Source organism: Bombina bombina, chromosome 2, assembly GCF_027579735.1.
Source record: "Bombina bombina isolate aBomBom1 chromosome 2, aBomBom1.pri, whole genome shotgun sequence".
In the NCBI taxonomy this organism is placed as follows: Eukaryota; Metazoa; Chordata; class Amphibia; order Anura; family Bombinatoridae; genus Bombina; species Bombina bombina.
The window spans coordinates 622,809,773-622,832,687 of NC_069500.1; the positions used below are offsets into that span (position 1 = coordinate 622,809,773).

At 41.4% G+C, this 22,915-nt stretch overlaps 1 protein-coding gene across 1 annotated transcript in view; it reads left to right on the plus strand.

Annotated features, from left to right (window-relative positions):
- The window catches only part of KDM4C (lysine demethylase 4C), a 1,488,570-nt gene that overhangs the window by 66,090 nt on the left and 1,399,565 nt on the right, over nt 1-22,915 (plus strand). The window contains exon 4 of the mRNA XM_053702565.1: nt 21,383-21,497. Within this exon, the coding sequence (XP_053558540.1) occupies nt 21,383-21,497 (115 nt within the window). The remainder of the gene's footprint in view (nt 1-21,382; nt 21,498-22,915) is intronic.

A 22,915-nucleotide genomic window follows, 5' to 3' on the forward strand; every position in this document is an offset into this window, starting at 1 on the left:
CCTCCTTCAGCGGAGGAACCCTCCTTTTAGATTTAAAATTGAACATCTGCATTTTTTATTAAAGGAGGTTCTGTCTAAGCTAGAGGTTCCAGAGGCTAAACTACCTGAGGAACCTAAGTTCCATAAATTAGACAGGGTTTATGAAGACAGGCAGGTCCCTCTGACTTTTCCTGTGCCCATTAAAATTGCAAACATTATTAGTAACGAATGGGAAAGAATAGAAACTTACTTTTCCTCCTCGTCTACTTTTAAAAAATTATTCCTGATACCTGACTCTCAATTAAAATTGTGGGGCTCCACCCCTAAGGTGGATGGCGCTATTTCTACACCGTCTAAGCGTACTACTATCACTACCTGTCCCCTTGACCCTATCCCCTCACAGCTAATCACCTCCCTCTCTGCTACCCTTACCCCTATACTAACACACATTTTCAACCTCTCCCTCAGCACTGGTACATTTCCCTCATCGATGAAACATGCACTGGTCACACCTATCCTCAAAAAACCTTCCCTTGATCCTGCCTCCCCATCAAACTACCGCCCTATTTCCCGCCTCCCTCTTGCTTCAAAGCTTCTCGAAAAACTAGTCTATGCACGCCTATCCCATTTCCTTACGTTAAACTCCCTTCTTGACCCGCTGCAATCTGGATTTCGTTCCTATCACTCCACAGAGACAGCTATTGTTAAGGTCACCAACGACCTACTTACAGCTAAATCAAAAGGCCACTTCTCTGTGCTTATCCTCCTTGATCTGTCTGCAGCCTTTGACACTGTCGACCACCCTCTTTTGCTCAAAACCCTCCAATCCTTCGGCATCTGTGACACAGCCCTTTTGTGGCTCTCTTCCTACCTATCAACCCGTACCTTCAGTGTAGCCTTCTCTGGGGCCTCCTCTGCCCTGTCACCACTTTCAGTCGGAGTACCGCAAGGCTCTGTCCTCGGTCCCCTTCTCTTCTCAATCTATACGTCATCACTAGGTTCCCTAATTAAGTCCCACGGTTTCCAATATCATTTGTATGCCGATGACACCCAAATCTACTTCTCTGCACCAGACCTATCTCCTTCCTTGCTAACCTGTGTCACTAACTGTCTTTCTCACATCTCTTCCTGGATGTCCTCTCACTACCTCAAGCTAAATCTCTCCAAAACTGAGCTCCTCATTTTCCCCACTTCTTCCAAAATCTCCACCCCCAATATCTCTATAACTGTCAACAACTCCATCATTACCTTTACCCCGCATGCACGATGTCACGGGGTCACATTTGACTCGGATCTTTCCTTCACTCCTCACATTCAGTCCTTGGCTAAAGCCTGCCGCTTCCACCTTAAAAACATCTCTAAAATTAGACACTTCCTTACACAAGACACAACTAAGATTTTAATCCACTCTCATTCTTTCCCACCTTGATTACTGCAACTCTGTCATCTCTGGTCTCCCCACCTGCCGCCTAGCTCCTTTACAATCCATAATGAATGCCTCTGCCAGACTCATCTTCCTTACACGTCGCTCTTCATCTGCTGCACCTCTCTACCAATCCCTTCACTGGCTTCCTCTTGCCTCTAGGATCAAACACAAAACTCTCACTCTGACATACAAAGCCCTCAACTGCACTGCTCCCCCCTACATCTCAGACCTTGTCTCCAGATACTCTCCCTCCTGTCCCCTTTGCTCTGTTCATGACCTCCTCCTCTCCTCCTCTCTTGTCACCTCATCACACTCAAGTGCTCCCTAAAGACTCTACTGTTCAGGGATGCATACAACCTACACTAACCTTTGCTAATACCAGTTCCTCTCCTGCATTGCTATCCCCTGAACCCCCTTAGCATGTAAGCCTAAAAGTCCAGCTGTTTGTAGATCACCTTCTTAAGAGCTGACTACAACAGTGCAACTCTTGGCGGGGCCCTCTACCCATTTGATCCCTATAATTGTTTTGTTGTACTCCCCCTTTGTTTATAGCTCTGCGGAATCTGTTGGCGCTCTACAAATAACCGATAATAGATAAAATAAATAATACTATCACCCTGGAGGATAGTTCTTCTTTTAGAGAACCTAAGGATAAGAAAATGGAAACTTTTTTGAGGAAGATGTTTCAATATACAGGGTTTTTATTTTTTTTTTTTTTTTATTTTTTTTTTTTTAAATAGTTTTTATTGTTTTAAAAGATAAATGAACATAAGAGCATCAAAAGCATGTACATACATATCAATAGTACATACAACAGGAATAACAAGATTAACCAGAGGTAGTATTATATTAAACAATCACATAAAATGAGGAGCACAAGAGAGAGAATGCTGGATGTTTAAGTCCATGTTTGGTGTCTGTTGGTCAATAATCTTATTCCCACCTCTCCATGGGAGGGTGCAAAAGTCCATTTGTTGTGGAAAAAGACCCATATTATTAATAACCCATATAAGTCAGCAAACTCCTTAGTGTATAGAGGTTTCTTCATCATAAATGTTCATACCAAAATTATAGCTTAAACATAGAATATGACAATCAGAAATGTTAACCAGATTATACATAGAAAAAAGAAAAAAAAAAGAAAACTGTGTCAAGCTATCCAAAAAGGGGAAAAAAAAAAAAAAAAAAAAAAAAAAAAAAAAAAAATATAATAAGGGTGGGGGGTATACATCGACAAGGGATAGGAGCGGGGGAGATTGGGAGGGTTCAGATAAGGGGAAGAAAGGGGGAATGGGCAGGAGGACATTAGTAGCACCGGTTACAGCTAACCTGAGGAAACTAAAGTCCCCAAAGTGTTTGTAGGGGGAATTACTTTGGGCGAAGTGCCCAAATTTGGGACTGAAGGTCTGTGGACCCGTGGACATGGGAGACATAGGACTCCATTCTTTTAACAAAATCCAGTATGTCCATCACTTGTTCCCACGAAGGGACAGTGCGTTGCAGCCACATACGCGCTACAGCTAATTTAACAGCTAGAAATAGGTAAATGCAGAATAGTTTCTGAGGTAGAGTCAATTTCCTAGGAAAGATGTGGAACAGGCATGAACTAGGGGACAGAGGTAAGTGGATATTCCCTGAAGAGCAGTATCGGATTGATTTTTGCCAAAGCGGCTGAATCTGACTGCAAGACCACCAAATATGTTGGGGCGTTCCCAACTCCTCGCAGCCCCTCCAACATTTGGGTGAATTGACTGCCGAGATTTTAAACAAGCGGATGGGAGTCATATGCCATTGTAGCATAACCTTGAGAAATAACTCGTACAGGGTTATGCAGTGTATAGCTTTCTTGGTTAATTGGACAGCCATCCGCCATTGTTGTGGTTCGTTTGAAACCATCAGGGAAGATTCCCATCGCCTTACTGGAGGGGATTTATAGAAAACTGGAGGCTTCATGAGCGTGAGATACGAGATGGACAGAAGTTTACCGGGGGATGTCATAGAGTCCCAGCGAACTTCCCAAGCGGTTTTAGACCTTAGTGGGCCCGCACCAAAGCCCCACGAGAGGAGAAGGCTACGTAGTCTCCAGAATTCAAAGTGCAATCGAGGAGGCGGATTAAACTTCCGAAGAAAGTCCTGGTAGTTTAGTAGCTTATCCCCTGCATAGAAATCTGCTATTCTAGTCAGCCCCAAAGCGAGCCATAAGTTGGGATGGGAGTCTGGCAATGACAATAGCAGCCCCCTAAGGGAATGCGATGGCGAGGGATGCGGCGCTACGGTCGAAAGGTTGCGAACCTTATCCCAAAACTGCAAATTTGATTTGACAATAGGATTAGTCAAAAGGGCTGGCGTCCTAGAGTGTCTAGGGATCCACACTAGATCTTGTAGGGTGAATCCAGCCGGAAGGGATGCTTGTTCAATCTCTGCCCATCGGCTCTCCAACGGCAGCTTCCATTGGGTTACATGAGAGAGTCTGGCAGCCTCATGGTATTTTAGGATATTGGGGGCAGCCGCCCCACCAGCCAGAAGAGGTTGTTGTAGAATATTAGTAGCAAGTCTCGGAGCCTTATTGCGCCAAATGAATTTGTTACATAGTTGTTGGAATTTGTAAATTGTAGATCTAGGAATCGGGATGGGTAGGGAGCGGAATAGGTAGGTAAGCTTTGGTAGGAGGCTCATTTTGAAGGCCGCGATTCGACCCAGCCATGACAGTGATGGGACATTCCAAGTGTCGGTCGATTTTTCAATAGTTGACAGTAAGGGATTGAAATTCAATTCTATCATCTTCGGAATACTATGTGAGAGATAAACCCCGAGATGTTTGATATGAGTCGTAGACCATGCGAACTTATAAGTGCGTTTCAGTTCATTAAGAGTCCCGTCTGAAATGTTAATAGCATACGCCTCAGTCTTGAGGACATTTAGCTTGTAGTAACTGACTAAGGAGAATTTATTCAGTAGGGAAAATAGATGGGGAAGAGAAGTAATAGGATCCGACACAAGCACCGTTAGATCGTCTGCAAACAAAGCAGTCTTCTGCTCCGTGTGATGGACACATACCCCTCGGATTAAGGGGCATGACCGGATGGCCTCGGCTAAGGGTTCCATCATGAGGGCAAAAATAAGTGGGGACATTGGACATCCTTGTCTCGTGCCGTTCGTTATTGAGAAAGTTCTGGAGCAAAACCCCAGACCCCTGACTACTGCCGACGGGGTAGAGTAAAGAGCCGCGATTGCTGTGATGAAGGGCTCCGGAAGACTAAAGCGCCGCAGCACCGCAAACATATATTTCCAGTTCACCCTGTCGAAGGCCTTCTCAGCGTCCAACGACAGGGTGACACAGGGCAAGTGGGAACCATGAGCTTCAAGATAGACATTCAGGAGACGTCTTGTATTGTCTGGGCCTTGCCGATGTAGGACAAAGCCCACTTGATCTGGTCTGACCAGTGCTGGTAGTAAAGAATTGAGGCGCAAGGCTAAAATCTTAGCGTACAGCTTAACGTCTAGGTTCAACAGTGAAATCGGCCTATAGCTGCCACAAAGGGTCAAGTCCTTTCCCTGCTTCGGGAGAGTAATGATAGTGGCCTGTAAAAATTCGGCCGCAAAGGTGCCCCGTTTGCTTGCTAGCGTAAAGAAACGTCCTAGAACGGGAAGTAGTTGGGTTTGAAACTTTTTATAAAATAGGTCAGAGAAGCCGTCTGGTCCTGGTGATTTAAAGGCCTTAAGAGATTTAATAGCTTTTTTAATTTCTATTAGTGAAATGGGGTTCTGCAAAGAGTCAATGCAGTCTTGTGGGGCCGAAGGGAGGTTCAGCGAGGCTAAAAATGTCTCAATATTCTCAGATGTTGGAGGGCTAATTGAGCCGTCCTGTTGTAGATTATAGAGGGCGGCATAGTAATCTGCAAAAGCATTGCCAATATCTGTGGGTTTTATAACACACCGTCCATCTATCTTCAGCATGGGGATGCGCGCTGCCGCCGTTTTCTGGCGTAATCTATTGGCCAATAATCTATCAGCTTTATTACCCTTATGGTAGTATAATTCTTTAAGCCGTAGGAGTCTCACGGCTGTCTTCTCGGACTCCAACTGTACTATACGGGCCTTAAGATCCACTAGTTGTTTGGACAGTGTATCTGTGGGGTTCATTTTATGTTCCCCGGAAATCTTTCGGAGGCTCGTAGTGAGTTGTGCAAGGGTTTCTCCTTTGCGTTTTTTCTCGGCTGCTGCTATTTTTATAAACGACCCTCGGATATATGCTTTCAGTGCAGCCCATAAAGTGAAGTCGTCAACTTCACCATTGTCATTAGAAGCTAGAAACTCGGTAATGTCTTCAGCAATGGAAGCCTCCGTTCCAGGATTGGAAAATAAGTGAGGATGCAAGCGCCATGTTGCCGCTCGTTGAAGTTCTATGGAGGATCGTAAATTAATATATACAGGATCATGGTCGGACCATGGGCATTGAGGAATCCAAGTACGAGTCACACCATCCAGAAGACCCGGGTCACAGAAGAAAAAATCTATCCGCGAATATGAGCGATGTACTGGAGAGAAATAAGTATAATCCCGAGCAGTCGAGTTAAGGGCACGCCAGATGTCAAATAGATTGAAGCGGTAGATTAAGTGTCGGAATTGGTGCGATAATTCAGCCATTGGCTTAGGGAATTTGCGGGGGGTGTCCGATCGTCTATCCAGATTGGGGTCCCATATAAGATTGAAATCCCCGGCGAGGAGCAAAAGGCCCTGACGCAGAGTCTCCAGTTTCTGGAGAAACTTGCGTAGAGACCGAATGTGTTGTTTATTAGGTCCATAATAAGAGGCTAGCGTATACAGCGCACCGTCCAGTTTACAGACTAGAATCAGGTATCGTCCCTGAGGGTCAGAGTCGACAAAAATTTTCTCATAAGAGACATCTTTATGTATGAGGATAGCCGTTCCTCTTGATTTCTGAGAGAAACTGGCAGTTTCAACTATCGGATACAATTTAGACTGGATGGGTGTCTTTGTACCTTTTACCCAGTGGGTCTCTTGAAGGAAAACCAGGTGGGCCCGAGCCTTGGCTAAAGATCTAAGGCAGAGACTGCGCTTAGTCGGAGAGTTGAGTCCTCTCACATTGTGAGTGACACAACAGTATGGCATAGTTACAAATGTGCGTCCTCTCGCTATAGACTGGGGTCGGGCGGATTGTCAGGACAGTGGTGGGTAGTTGGGGAAGGGACAAAAAGGGCGGAGGACACGAAAGGAAGAGGGGAAGAAAAGGGAGAAAAAAAAAAAAAAAAAAAAAAAAAAAAAGGATTGTTTAGGATAAATACAATTCAACACAGTCTTATAAATAAAAGAAAATAATACTGGTATAAACAATATTCAAGTTAAAACGTACAAACAGTCAAATAAGAGTACAAGGTGCGGTATATAATCAAGATAAACCGCGTATGCAGTCTCTAGAATACTTTTCCAGAGTACTTTAAGTGGGGGGAGTGGTAGCCAGTGTTAGCTGGCAATTTAGTTATTAAATCTGCATCATTGGGAGAGCTTGACAAGGGAAAGAAAGAGTAAAGTGTGAATGGAAGAGAAGAGGGAGGGGTAAGTACACACACAGGCCCCGGATCCAGGGGGGAAAGATTGACAGAGTGGGTAGAAAAGAAAAGAGAGGGTCAAGATGGGATAAAAGGAAGAGGGAGAAGAGAAGAAGAGAAAAAAAAAAAAAAAAAAAAAAAGGGGGGGAAGAGAAGAGGGGGAGATTGGGGGGAAATAGCATCAATTTCGGACCAAATCTATTAATGCAATAATAGTGAATGTTAAACATCAACATAACAGTGAGAATCTAAAGCAAAAGGGTAAACCAGCCCCCTGTTCAGCACCACACCTCCACATCCCGAAAATCGCAGGTAGTTCGTCAACCCATCTAATAGAAGATGGGACTGATAGTATGCTAATGGTGGAGGAAGCATGCATCACAGGATGGCCCAGGTATTGCAAAATATATCAGCCAAGATGTGGCTCCACATAACCATACACCATATAAAGGGTAGTACAATGTAAGAAAACATCAACAGTATTGATATATTAGGCCATCAGTTGGCGGAATGTGTCCGCCCCGCCAACCGAGTAAACTTTTGTAGTACCCAACAATAAAATAACCGCTATGATAAAAACAACATATAATCTGTACATTGCAGTAAGTTCACGGCATCTTCAAGCACTATCAATTAAATACTAGAGAACTATTATGCCAGTTGGAAAGCACGATACTTCCCGGTGTTGCGGGCGGCAGACAATGCCCGAACCCATTGTAAGATAGATGGGAGGGGATGTCACCGAAAGAGGTACCGTGGAGCACAAGTGGCATGTACAACACAGCATACATTATCTGTAATTTAGGTGGATTAGACAGTAAATGACAAATCTGAGAGAACAATGCATATGAGAGCGAGGTCACCACAAAATGGTGCATTCAGTGATGCATCTCCATTATGCGGCCATCTCACGCTCTAGATAAACAAAGCATACTAATAATAAGAGAGTAAAATATGCTCTTAAAATCTCAGGTGTTTCCCGGGTCCCCATAGCAACTAGAAAAGGTTATCCCCAGTAGGAGGTGAGACTTGGAGAGAAGAGAGAAGAAAAAGAGAAGGAAAAAAGAGGGGAAAAAGAGAGAGAAGAAGAGAAAAAAAAAAAAAAAATGGAAGAAAGAAGGAAAGAAAGAACAAAAAGATAGTAAGTAGAATAGAGAGTAGACACATATACACTTTAAAATAAAATACTTTGCATATATCAAACCTAAGGAGGAGGGAAAAAAAAGAGAAAACATTGAGCAATGGAAAGTCACTTGTAAATTATATTGACAGATGGTTAGTGAGCAGTGGGGAGGTGGAGATGCTCCACCACCCCTATACCTCATGTGCAGTCATCGTCATCTGCTCGTGCCTGAGTAGTTGTAGCTAAGTCACTGGATGGTCTTTGGGGTAGAGGACCCCATTGTGGGACCATAGGGTTCAAAGAGCTTTGTAGTGGAGAGTCAGGTGAAGATGAAGATGTGGCACTCCATTTTTGCAGAAGGTTGTGACTTTGTTCGAGAGTGGTCACAATATACTGCTGGTTGTCCTTGAGAACAAAAAGTCTGGTCGGATGACCCCATCTGTACTTTATGTTGTTTGTCCTAAGAAACTTGGTGAAACTTCCAAAAGACTTTCGCTGCTGGAGGGTGTGGTGAGAGAGATCGGCAAAGATGTTAATGTCCTGAAATTGTTCAGGCAAGGTGGGTTTGGACATAGAGGCTCTTACTAACCTCTCTTTGTATGTGTAGAAGTGTAGCCGAACAATGACATCTCTTGGTTTATCAGTTGCTAGGCTTCTAGGGCGTAGAGCCCTGTGTGCCCTATCAATGAGTCCCTCATTTGGATTTGCCGGTGGTGCCAGATGATTGAAAAATTCAGAGAGGTGGGTGACCAAGTCACTAGAGGATATGCTTTCAGGGATCCCCCTGAGGCGTAGATTATTCCGGCGGGATCGGTCTTCAGCATCCGCCACTTTGTTTTCTAGCATAATAAGCTGTTCCGCCAAACTCTGGGCATATGCAAGGACATTACCCTGTTCAACTATCATGTCTTCCTGCTTCCTCTCAATTGTGTCCACTCTTTCAGAAGTAGATGTCAAATCTCGCCGCATCTCAGCCAGCGAGGCAGTTATTTGGGACTGAAAAGAGGAGTGATGTGCCTCAAGCAAAGTTTGCAGTGATGATAAAATAAACGAAGGTGTCACCGTTGTTGGGGCAGCATCTTGGAGGGCTTGGAGGGTATTGGATACTAAATCTGATCCATGTGTTGAGGTATTAGTGCTATCTTGTGAATCTTCATTTGTAGATAATATCATAGGATTGAAATGGTCCACCACAGTCCTTTTAGGGCCACCTACCGGCTTTGGTTTCCGTTTGTTGGATTGTGCCATCTTCAGGACTTCAAATGGCACACCTGACAATTAAGAGCACAGGACACAGCTAGAAGATCAAAATTTTATAAACTGATGTTGCAGAGTAAGCCAGAGTAATGTGTATATGTAGTAGGATCCGGAGCCTGAGGGTCCTCCCCTCCCCTTAGGCAATACAATTAGCAGCACATTTTAGGGTAGAGGAGTGCTGTTGATTCTCTTAAGGCGATTCTTGTGTTTCACCTATGTTGCTGTTGGTGTAATATAGGATTTCCCGACCTCCGCTGGGGTAGTTGTCACTCAGGGTCAGGTATCATGTATGGCACCCTCCTGAGGGAGTGCCCCCTTTTGGGCGAAGCAGGAAAAAGGAGATGGGGTATGACCCGTCACCACTCAGGATAGCGGGAAAGGGAGGAGGGTGTCACATCTGGCCCTGGGAATCAATGAAGTCTGGTATTACAGCAGTACTTTAGAATAATGTTCACCATCAATTTTGGCACTGAGGGTCTTATCCAAAAAGAAAAAATACACAGCTGTACAGTAACTTGTAAAAAAAAAGGCCACAGTTCTTAATGTTAGTAAGAGAGCTTTTGCTGCACAGAGGCTAATGTTATCTGATTTAGGCGTGTGGAGGATCAGTATAGAGCAAAGTGTCCAAATATGAAGGCAAAATAAATGAGGTATATTGCAATCTACACACTGGTAATTAGAGGATTTCACATTATAAAGAGCGGCAGTAGAGTGTGTAAAGATTTAAAGTAATGGTTTCCATTTGCCACCCACAGAGTTGTAAGGCTTATTCAAATAAAATCGCAGTGAGGTAGCAGTTGTATACAATGCTTCAACAGAAGGTAGAATGATGGCTATAAAGCCAAATCTAAGGAACCGGGATTGAATGTCTCTTAGTGAAAGAAAGAAAAAAAAAGCAAGTTGTTGGTTACTTACAAACTGCCACGTGGGATGCCGTTAGGAGTGTTGAGTTTCTAGTACCATAAAAAACTGGTTGTTAACCAGTATATTCACCTCTCCCAGTGTGCTTGGTAGTCCGGTAGTTCAATGAGATGGTCCTGCAGTAATCAGGTGTAATTCCGCCATTGAAGGCTTAACTGCGTGTGCCGGTGTAGGCCGCGACCACGGCCTTTCCTGAAAATGGTCTGGAGCTCCCAAGCGGGTGTTATTTGCGATTGTAAATTTTTGCAAAAACGAGCAAGAAACAGTGCCGGGTGGTTGTAGTAGCTGCCCTAGATATATTTTGGGCAATTTCGCTGTATTTAGCAGGTTATATGAGCTAAAATAACACTTTTGTGGCCAGAGCTCTGTCTCCACACTTCCTACCAGTTTGGCTGCCGGCCCAGGGTTTTTATTTTAACCGGCAGCAGCTACCTACTGGTGCGACACTCTATCTAAGCTCATTGAGGTGAAAACTCCCCTTGAGGATATTCAGGAGGGAATTAAAGCTCTGATAATTGCTAACTCCTTTATCTGTGACACCAATATGCAGATTATTCGCCTAAGTGCAAAGGCTTCTGGCTTTGCGGTCCTAGCCCGCCGGGCTCTCTGATTGAAGTTTTGGTCTGCGGATATGACTTCTTAATCCAGACTTATTTCTCTTCCTTTCAAGGGGAAGATTTTATTCAGTCTAAGGCTGTACTCCATTATTTCTATGGTTACTGGAGAGGAAGGTGCCTTCCTACCGCAGAATAAGAAGAATAGGCCTAAGGGAACGGCAATCATCTAATTTTCGTTCCTTTCGTTCTGACAAATCACAACGACAGCAATCCTCATCCAAGCCCGAGCAGCCCAAGAGTACTTGGAAGCTGGCTCAGTCCTTGAATAAGTCCAAACAGACTAAGAAGCCCACAGAGAACAAATCGGCATGAAGGGGTGTCACCGGATCCGGGATCGGATTGAGTAGGGGGCAGACTGTCTCTTTTTTCAGACGCTTGGGTCCTGGAGGATACCAGATAGGATTCAAATCTCATCCGCCTAGGCGCAGATTCCTACTATCCAGACTGTCTACAAGACCAGAAAAGAGGACTGCCTTTTAAGGTTGCGTATGGGATCTCTCCTCTCTAGGAGTAATTGTCCCGGTACCTACAACAGAAAGAGATTTGGGGTTTTATTCAAACCTTTTTGTGGTTTTAAAAAAGAAGGGAACTTTTCGTCCAATTCTGGACCTAAAGTGCCTAAACACGTTTTCTGAGAATTCCCTCTTTCAAGATGGAGACAATATGGTCAATCCTTCCTCAGTTTCAGGAAGGACAGTTTATGACCAGCATAGACCTGAAGGATGCATACCTTCACGTTCCGATACACAGGGACCATTTTCAGTTCCTGAGATTTGCTTTTCTGGACCAGCACTCCCAGTTCATAGCCCTTGGCTTAGCTACTGCCCCAAAGATATTTGCGAAGGTTCTTGGGGCTCTTCTAGCCGTTGCCAGAACATGAGGTATTGCAGTAGCGCCTTACCTGGACGATATCTTGGAACAAGCACCATCTTTTCGTCTAGCGGCCGAACACTCGGAGTCCCTTCTCAGTCTTCTTCAATCACATGGATGGAAGTTAAACTTGGAAAAGAGTTCTCTTACCCCAAATACCAGGGTGAATTTCCTGGGGACAATAATAGACTCCATATCCATGAGAATATTTCTCACAAATCAGAGACGTTGCAAGCTAATTTCTGCATGTCTTGCCCTCCAGGCCTCCTTGAGACCCTTAGTGGCCCAGTGTGTGGAGGTGATTGGACTCATAGTGTCCTGTATGGACATCATTCCCTTTGCCAAATTCCATCTCAGACCCTTACAACTATGCATGCTGAGACAATGGAACGGCGACCATTCAGATCTGTCTCAACAGATTGTGCTGGACAACCTTTTGAGGGACTCTCTCTCTTGGTGGCTCTGTCCAGATCATCTGTCCCAAGGCACATGCTTATTGAGACCTGGGAGATTGTGACTACGGATGCAAGCCTTTCCGACTGGGGAGCCATTTGAGGTGCCAAGAAGGCACAAGGTCTGTGGACTCAGGAGGAGTCCTCCCTTCCGATCAATATATTGGAACTCCTGGCAATCTGGGTTCATCCCAGTTTATCAGATTCCAATCAGAAAATATAATTTTGATTTCCTACATCAACCATCAGGGGGGGAATGAGAAGTTCCTTGGCGATGAGAAAAGTATCTCAGATACTGGAGTGGACGGAGACTCACAGCTGTACGCTGTCAGTGATCCACATTCCAGGTGTGGACAACTGGGAAGCTGACTTCCTCAGCAGGCAATCCTTCCACCCAGGGGAATGGTCTCTCCACCCCACACCAAGGTGTTTGCAGATATATGCAGCGAGTGGGGAATGCCGGAGATAGATCTCATGGTATCCCGCCTCAATACCAAGCTACCCAAGTACGGGTTGAGGGATCCTCGGGTGGAACTGATAGATGCCCTAGCAGTGCCATGGAGGTTCAGACTCATGTTTTTCCTCCATTACCCCTTCTCCCTTGTATGGTGGCCCGCTTCAAGCAGGAGCGAGCATCAGTGATTCTGATTGCTTTATCATGGCCGCAAAGGACGTGGTTTGCGGATCTGGTGGGGATGTCCTTATCTCCTCAGTGTAGGTTACCTTGTCGCAGAGATTTGATGTGACAGGTCCCTTCGTACATCAAAATCTAGATTCTCTGAGGCTGACTGCATGGAAATTGAATGTTTAATCTTAGCCAAGAGAGGGTTTTCTGAGAGTGTTATCGACACTCTGATTCAAGCTCGTAAGCCAGTTACTCGTCGTATCTATCCTAAAGTGTGGAGGACTTACTTGTACTGGTGTGAAGTGCGTGGCTTTTCCTGGCATAAGGTTAAGGTTGCCAGAATTTTGTCTTTTCTCCAGGATGGACTGGATAACGGTCTGTTAGTTCATACAAAAGGCGTATTGAAGAAAAGTGGATGAACCAAAATAAGGTACGTCTAAAAAACCAGAGATAAAGCACACTCACTATCTATAATACAGAGACAAATAGGGTAATATGAAAAAAAGAGTACATTTTATGTAATCATAAATATATAAAAACCAACATACATATGTACAAAAGTATGACTATACACATGAAGACAAACGTACACAACACAAGGGCCCCTCACAAAAATAGAGCGTTGCTAGCCGGCTAGATGAGTTCATGTAATGCACCATATGCAATTCAGCACTGGAAATATGATAGTTCTGCATCAGTATGAGGAATAACAACCGCTGATTATAAAGCAAAGCACAGTACCTCAAGCAAGCAAAGAGACACTTTGCCTTAATGTTCCATAACAAGGACAGGTTTAAGTACAGCCGTTAGGATATTGTAGACTGTTGATCATGATCATGTACATGTTAGTAAGCTAGCAAGCAGCAGTGGATAATAGTTTAAAGAATGCAAAAGTAATAAGAGCCAGCATAAAAACGCTCAGTATAGGTCTTTCAACTACATGGACCAAGGATAGGTATCCGTATGAGCACTAGCAAGGGAAAACACCAGCTGGGCCGCCATGAACCAAGCCGCCAACTCCACCGGTCTCAAGTGTCAGATATATTACCTCTTCTTAAGCTAGTCAGTATCACCAAGTAGCTCACTCCACCTTCCACCTGGTCAGTAAGGTTCAGCAAAGTATAGTGGGCGGATCCCACGAGTCGAGCGCTGCACACCAATGCGTCCTCTTGTGCGTTTCGCTCCGTTACACTTGCAGCATGGAACTTCTTCCTGTTGATAGCGTTGTAGTGGAAAGTAGTCCTCTTATTGGCTGCCTAAGTCATATGACTTGTTTTGTCATAATCCAGCTGACTTTCTCCTCCAACCAGCCTCTACTTTTAAAGTCTTGACTTTTAAATTTAACGATACAGGTTTTTAGATAAAGTTCAGTTCGATACTACAGCATCAGAGAACCACATAACAAAACGAACAACACGCAACATATAATGACACAAATACACAAATAGAGGTGCAGATAACTAAATTTTCAAAATGACTTATCAAATAATATATGAATTGTATCAACATTATAAATATTTAATCTGTTTTCCACAGCTATAGTCAACTTAAGAGTAAATAGTGCATAATTATTACTACTGCATATTTACCAATAAAGTGCAGGGAGCAATGAGTTACAAAATACTGCTTAATACAAAGAGGGTGCACAAATGTATTATATGCGGAGATATAGGATTAACTTCTAGGTAGGAAAGAGGCAAATTCCATTTTTTCATTAAAGGGACAGTAAACACCAGAATTTTTTGTTTAAAAAGGTAGATAATCCCTTTATTACCCATTCCCCAATTTTGCATAACCTACACAGTTATAATAATATACTTGTTACCTCTGTGATTACCTTGTATCTATGCCTCTGCAAACTGCCCCCTTATTTCAGTTTTTTTGACTGACTTTTTAGCCAATCAGTGCTGACTCCTAAGAGCTTCACGTGCTTGAGCTCAATGTTATCTATATGAAACACATGACCTAACGCCCTCTAGTGGTGAAAAACTGTCAAAATGCTTCCAGATTAGAGGCAGTCTTCAAGGCCTAAGAAATTAGCATGTGAACCTCCTAGATTTAGCTTTCAACTAAGAATACCAAGAGAACAAAGCAAAATTGGTAATACAAGTAAATTGGAAAGTTGTTTAAAATAACATGCCCTATTTAAATTATGAAAGTTTTTTTTTTTACTTTACTGTCCCTTTAAGACCCATAGGTGACAAGGTTTGCAAGTTAAAAATCCATTTTGCTTCTTTTTGGAGTAGTACAGTGTCTATATTACCTCCTCGTCTATGTTGTTTAACATGTTCAATACCAATTAATGTCTAGTTTAGGCTTCCTCCTGGGCTTTTAAGAACGAAGCCTCTATGGATCAGATTTGTAAGGCGGCTACCTGGTCCTTCTTACACACTTTTTCTAAATTTTACAAGTTTGATGTGTTTGCTTCGGCCTAAGCAGCTTTTGGGAGAAAAAATTTACAGGCTGTGGTGCCCTCAGACTAAGGTCCGCCTATTTTTTGTTCCCTCTCGTTATTCCTTCAGTGTCCTCTGGAGCTTGGGTATAGTTTTCTCAACAGTAAGGAATAAAATCCAGGACTCTCCCTGCCTTATGAAAGGAAAACATAATTTATGCTTACCAGATAAATTCCTTTCCTTCCTGGCAGGGAGAGTCCATGACCCCACCCGTAATTTATTTTTGTGGGGCGGCTCCCTTTTTATTTTATTTCTTCTGGCACCTTTTATACCCTGATGTTTTTCCTACTTTTCCTTGTTCCCTCGGCAGAATGACTGGGGGGATTGAGTAAGTTGGAGGGATATTTAAGCCTTTGGCTGGGGTGTCTTTGCCTCCTCCTGGTGGCCAGATGATGTATTCCCAACAGTAAGTAAGGAAGTTGTGGACTCTACCTGCCAGGAAGGAAAGGAATTTATCTGGTAAGCATAAATTATGTTTTTGTTTAGTTTCTCCAAAGGACATTCTTCCAGAAGGACTGTGGCTTGTCGACATGCATTTTGGCAAACTCCAGTCAGGCTGTGTTTGTGTTTTTTCTCATAAAATGCAGGGGTATTAATACTTTCATCCATGTCTGTGTGTGTGTGTGTTAGAAAAATAATGAAGTATTAAATAATGATTATGTCAGAAAAATAATTATGTCAGAAAGGGCAACATAAAATACATGATTTTTGATTATAAAGTGATCTGAGAGCGTTGGCACAACTTGTGGAGAGAAATAGTGACACTCAGTGGCAAAAAAACTAATGGCAAGGAGGAGAGGAAGGAAATATGAGGGAACTTACACAGAAACAATTTTTTTTGAGAACGTAGCTTTTATTGAATCAGGTAAAATAAAAGTAAAGTCAGCACAAATTGAACAGGGAACAACAATACAGTGTGCTGTTAGCAAGCTGTTTTGTTGTGCCCTGTGCTGACATCGCTTTCATTTTACTTTTAGTCTACATTGTATCTTCTTCACTGGAGCATTTCAGTTTATCTAAATCAGATTTTTGGTTAAAAATGCATCCAATAGTTGTATGGTTAGATATTTTTATTCCTATAAAGTTTATTCCTCACAAATTACAAGATGGCGCAAAGTGATGAAAAAATGTATTTTAAAGTGTTCAATTATTAATTGTTTTGAAGAATTAAACTGATGTGAAACCATAAAGTGTTTGAACTATTTAGGAAATATGTCTTCTATGCTGTTTACTGTATATCCTATTGAAATTGACACAACAATAAATAGTTTGTATAGGGGCTCTGTCTCTCATTTTCATGCTTCTATAAACTAAATTCATATTCTTAAAAAAAAAAAAAAATTGTCTCCAAAAAGTTATGGTATATGTGGATAGAAAACACTCAGCCAGATTACGAGTTTTGCATTATGGCTGGCTCGCTAATTAAGTGTACGTTATTTTCACTGCTCACCTTTCATAGCGCTGCTATTACAGGTTTGCAAAAAAACGGCTTGTGCGGGCGATATGGTTGCGTTGATCTCCATGCTTCACCCAAATACAAGCAGTGTTTTGACGTGCTCGTGCACGATTTCCCCATAGACTTCAATGGGGAGAGCCGACTAAACAAAAAGGCTAACACCTGTGATCGCGGAATGAAAAGCTCTGTAACGCAGCCCCATTGATGTCTATGGGGGGGAAAATGTATGTTTAAACCTAACATAAACCCCGAGTCTAAACACCCCTAATCTGCCGCCCCCAATGTCGCCGCCACCTACCAACACTTATTAATCTGCCGCCCCCACTATACTAAAGTTATTAACCCCTAAAACTCTGGCCTCCCACATCACTAACACTAAATAAATATATTAACCCCTAACATAACCCTAAGTCTAATCCTAACACCCCCTAACTTTAACTTAATTAAAATAATTCTTAATTAAACTTACTATTAATAACTAAATAATTCCTATTTAAAAAGAAATATTTTTATTTCACAGGTAAGTTTGTATTTATTTTAACTAGGTAGACTAGTTAGTAAATAGTTAGTAAATAGTTTAGTAAATTAGATAGTAAATAGCAAATAATATTAAATTAATAAAATAAAGTTATCTAAATTACAAAAAATAAAAAACCCTAAATTACACAAAATAAAAAAAGAAATTATCAAAAATAAAAATGAATTACTCCTAATCTAATAGCCCTATCAAAATAAAAAAAGCCCCCCCAAATTACAAAAACACACTAGCCTACACTAAACTGCCAATGGCCCTTAAAAGGGCCTTTTGCGGGGCATTGCCCCAAAGAAATCCGCTCTTTTTCCTGTAAAAAAAAATAATACAAACAGCCCCCAACAGTAAAACCCACCACCCACACAACCAAACCACCCAAATAAAAAACTTTCTAAATAAACCTAAGCTACCCATTACCCTGAAAAGGGCATTTGGATGGGCATTGCCCTTAAAAGGGCATTTAGCTCTTTTACTGCCCAAACCTTAATCTAAAAATAAAACCAATCCATTAAACCTTTAAAAAAAGCTAACACTAAGCCCCGACAATCCACTTGCAGTTTTGGAAGACTGGACATTCATCCTCATCCAGCCGGCGAAGTCCTCATCCAAGCGGATTGGAACAGCCAATAGAATGCAAGCTCAATCCTATTGGCTGATTGGATCAGCCAATAGGATTAAAGCTCAATCCTATTGGCTGATTGGATCAGCCAATAGGAATTTTTACCCTTTAATTCCTATTGGCTGATAGAATTCTATCAGCCAATCGGAATGTTAGGGACGCCATCTTGGATGACGTACCTTAAAGGGAAACTTCATTCTTCGTTGACCATTTGAAGAAGAGGATGCTCCGCGCCAGATGTCTTGAAGATGGACCAGCTCCGTGCCAGATGGATGAAGATCGAAGATGCCGTCTGGATGAAGACTTCTGGACGATTCGATGAGGACTTCTGCCCGCTTGGATGAGGACTTCGCCGGCTGGCGGAGTATGGATGTCCGGTTATCCAAAACTGTAAGTGGATCGTCGGGGGTTAGTGTTAGGTTTTTTTAAGGGTTTATTGGGTGGGTTTTATTTTTAGATTAGGGTTTGGGCAGTAAAATAGCTAAATGCCCTTTAAGGGCAATGCCCATCCAAATGCCTTTTTTAAGGGAAATGGGGAGCTTAGGTTAATTTAGATAGGTTTTTATTTGGGGGGTTTGTTTGTGTGGGCGGTGAGTTTTACTTTTGGGGGGGTGTTGGTATTTTTTTTTTTACAGGTAAAAGAGCTGATTTATTTGGGGTGATGCCCCGCAAAAGGCCCTTTTAAGGGCTATTGGCAGTTTAGTGTAGGCTAGGTTTTTTTTTTTTATTTTGGGGGGGCTTTTTTATTTTGATAGGCCTATTAGATTAGGAGTAATTCGTTTTTATTTTTGATCATTTCTTTTTTAATTTTGTGTAATTTAGTGTTTTTTTGTAATTTAGATAATTGTATTTTATTAATTTAATTTATTTAATTTTATTGTAATGTTTGGTGTTAGTGTAACTCAGGTTAGGTTTTATTTTACAGGTAAATTTCTATTTACCGTTTTTTAACTAGTTAGCTAGTAAATAGTTAACTATTTATTAACTAGTCTACCTAGTTAAAATAAATACAAACTTAGCTGTGAAATAAAAATAAAACCTAAGATAGATACAATGTAACTATTAGTTATATTGTAGCTAGCTTAGGGTTTATTTTACAGGTATTTAGTTTTAAATAGGAATTATTTAGGTAATAGTAATTTTTATTCAGATTTATTTTAATTATATTTAAGTTAGGGGGTGTTAAGGTTAGGTTTAGGGGTTAATAGGTTTATTATAGTGGCGGTGTGGGCGGACGGCAGATTAGGGGTTAATAATATTTACATAGTGTTTGCAATGCAGGAGGGCAGCGGTTTAGGGGTAATAGGTAGTTTATGGGTGTTAGTGTACTTTTTAACACTTTAGTTATGAGTTTTATGCTACAGCTTTGTAATGTAAAACTCATAACTACTGACTGTAGTTGGCGGTACGGATCTTGTCATTTTAGGCTGTACCGCTCACTTTTTGGCCTCACAGCAAAACTCGTAATACCGGCGCTATGGAAGTCCCATTGAAAAGGGACTTTTCTTAAAGTGCGGTACTGACGTTGCGTGACGGCCAAAAAAGTGTGCGGTACTAACCTAATATCATATTATTATGCAGCTAGATTGGCCCAGACCACACAATGGTTTAAATTAGGACTTACACCACAATGGGTCCAATTAGAAAAAGACATGCTTAATGTAAGAATATTGGATAATATTCTTTGGGCAACACAACAAAACAGACCCGGTCACATCAAACAGTTCATTGCGATCACACACACTGCTTTTATTTGGGACACAGCGACTAGGAAGTATCATTTACTCAACGAGAGGTCCAGACTGACCCCGCTCTCCCCTCTTCAATCTTTAATTGACATACATACTCAAAGGAAATGGGAGAATAAAGGCCTCTATCGAATAGCAGATGTTTATGTTAATAGCGACCTACTATCCTTCTCTCAATATGCAGAGCTAGGCACACCCGGGCAAGATGAGTGGTTCCACTACTTACAACTTAAATCCAGAGTTCGAGAGATAATGGGATTAGATAAGCCTCCAAACAATACTATATTAGAATCACTATGTTTATCGAAGGAGGTTAGGAGGGGACTGATAGCATTGCTCTATCCGGCTATTAATGGTGGCTCAAATAGGGACAAGAGTGTAATAATGACTAAATGGGAACAGGATTTGGGCAGGACATGGACAATAGATAACAGGGTATCAAACATTAATAGAGGTCTATCGTTTTCTCCAAATTCCATGTTGAAGGAAAACTATATTAAAGTACTCTATAAATGGTACATATATCCCACAAGATTTGCCAATACACAGGACAGCAGGCCCCACTTGTGCTACAGGGGTTGTGGGGAGGAAGGGACATACTTACACATGTGGTGGCATTGTGGAAAGGTTACAGAGATTTGGAATCAGACTTCAAGGTATCTAAGCCTAATTCTAGAGACTAATATCACACTTACCCCTGAGCAGGCTTTGCTTCATTTTCCTCCAGATAATAAAGTGAAAAGACATCACAAGCTAATAGCCTTGATCTGCACGGTTGTGAGAGTAAGCATAGCTAGATTTTGGAAGGTGGATCCACCCTCATTTGAATATATTAAAAGGAGAATAGATTATCACTTTACAATGAGTAGCGCCTCGGCAGAGCTCCTTAATACCAGGGATAAGTTTATACAACAGTGGGAACCATATATTATGTATACTGAAAAAGAAAATAGAGCTAGAATCCTAGCAAACCAACAAGATCAGTAGGAAACAATCCGGTTAGAGTGCCTCAATGAGTGAGATAATTGAGTCTTCAGGAGCAAGTTGAACGGGTAGATATGAGGGGGGGAAGATATATGGATTTGATCATGATTGAGATTGATTCAGGCTAGATGGAAAGCGGAATTAACACACCATTATATGTTGGAATGTTACTGAAAGGTCAATAAACCAAAATTACTCTTGTCTTGTGTGGAAAACTCACATATTCAATCACTTGAAGGCTGCAATGTTATTGTATTTGTATTTTTTGTTTTTATGTTTCTAACTGTTATTCAAGATGCTGTATGTAATAACATTCAAAAGTCAATAAAAAATATTTTCAACTAAAAAAGTGTGCGGTACAGCTATTCTGACAAGACTTGTAATAGCAGCGTTAGGGAAAAAGCATCATTATGGGCCATAACAATGCTTTTTGAGTCATAACGCAAAACTCGTAATCTAGCTGACTGGTAGTAGTGTGTAAATCCAATTAGTACAGAAAACTAACAGTGCCTTTAACATAAACGGTGTGTAATAACCTAGTATTAAAGGTGTAAAGGAACACATTTTTTTTCTTATATAGACTGATTCTAAAATAAATGTATCTAACTTGTGAGAACTTAATTTTCTTTGTTTACATTTTATTGGTTGTGGGTTATAATTAGTACTGGGTCATTGACAGAGATAAATAAATGAGATTGGACTTATCCCTGCTTATGATATTGGATATTTACTAGTTTCATTGTTTTGCAGGTACTGTTCTCCCAGATACATGGACTATGAAGATTTGGAACGTAAATACTGGAAGAATTTAACTTTTGTAGCACCAATATATGGAGCAGATGTTAATGGAAGTTTGTATGATGAAGTAAGTGAAGTAATTTCCAACCTAAAATATAAGTATATGAAAATTGCAGTGTATATAATACGTTTAATATAGTAAAGTAACAAAAATGCAATACCATTTTAAATAGTAACCTATTCAAATGGACATTTTTTTTAAACCTTTTCTATTATGTATATAAAATTGTGTTTTATTTAGCAAGATTGTTTTTGAAAAAACAGAGCACTAGAATACATTTTAAAAAGCTCTCAAATGAAACAAAGATAAAAAAAATTATGTTTCTTCTGTTATGTGTGATCAGTCCACGGGTCATCATTACTTCTGGGATATAACTCCTCCCCAACAGGAAATGCAAGAGGATTCACCCAGCAGAGCTGCATATAGCTCCTCCCCTCTACGTCAGTCCCAGTCATTCTCTTGCACCCAACGACTAGATAGGATGTGTGAGAGGACTATGGTGATTATACTTAGTTTTTATGACTTCAATCAAAAGTTTGTTATTTTATAATAGCACCGGAGCGTGTTATTACTTCTCTGGCAGACTTTGAGGAAGAATCTACCAGAGTTTTTACTATGATTTTAACCGGAGTAGTTAAGATCATATTGCTGTTCTCGGCCATCTGAGGGAGGTAAAAGCTTCAGATCAGGGGACAGGGGCAGATGAATCTGCATTGAGGTATGTAGCAGTTTTTTATTTTCTGAATGGAATTGATGAGAAAATCCTGCTATACCGTTATAATGACATGTATGTATACACTTCAGTATTCTGGGAATGGTACTTCACCGGAACTACTCTGTTAAAGGTCACTAATCTTTTTAATAAGTATTATATCATGTTAAACGTTTTTGCTGGAATGTAGAATCGTTTACATTGCTGAGGTACTGAGTAAATAAATGTTTGGGCTTTATTTTCCACTTGGCAGTAGTTTGCTTTGAATTGTGACAGTTTCGTTTCTCTTCACTGCTGTGTGTGAGAGGGAGGGGCCGTTTTTGGCGCTCTTTGCTACGCATCAACAATTTCCAGTCAGCTATTATTATTTTTCCTGCATGATCCGGTTCATCTCTGACAGATCTCAGGGGTCTTCAAACTTCTTGAAGGGAGGTACATTCTCTCAGCAGAGCTGTGAGAATCTTTTATATTGACTGTGGATAAAGACGTTACTCAATAATTTTTATGTCCAATTTAGTTATGTTATCTTACTAATGGGAACAAAACCTTTGCTAAAAGTTGTGTTGTTTTAAAGTTGATGCTATAACTGTTTCTCAGTTCATTATCTCAACTGTCATTTAATCGTTTAAGTACCTCTTTGAGGCACAGTACGTTTTTGCTAAAAAAGATTATAACCAGGTTGCAAGTTATTGCTAGTGTGTTAAACATGTCTGACTCAGAGGAAGATATCTGTGTCATTTGTTCCAATGCCAAGGTGGAGCCCAATAGAAAT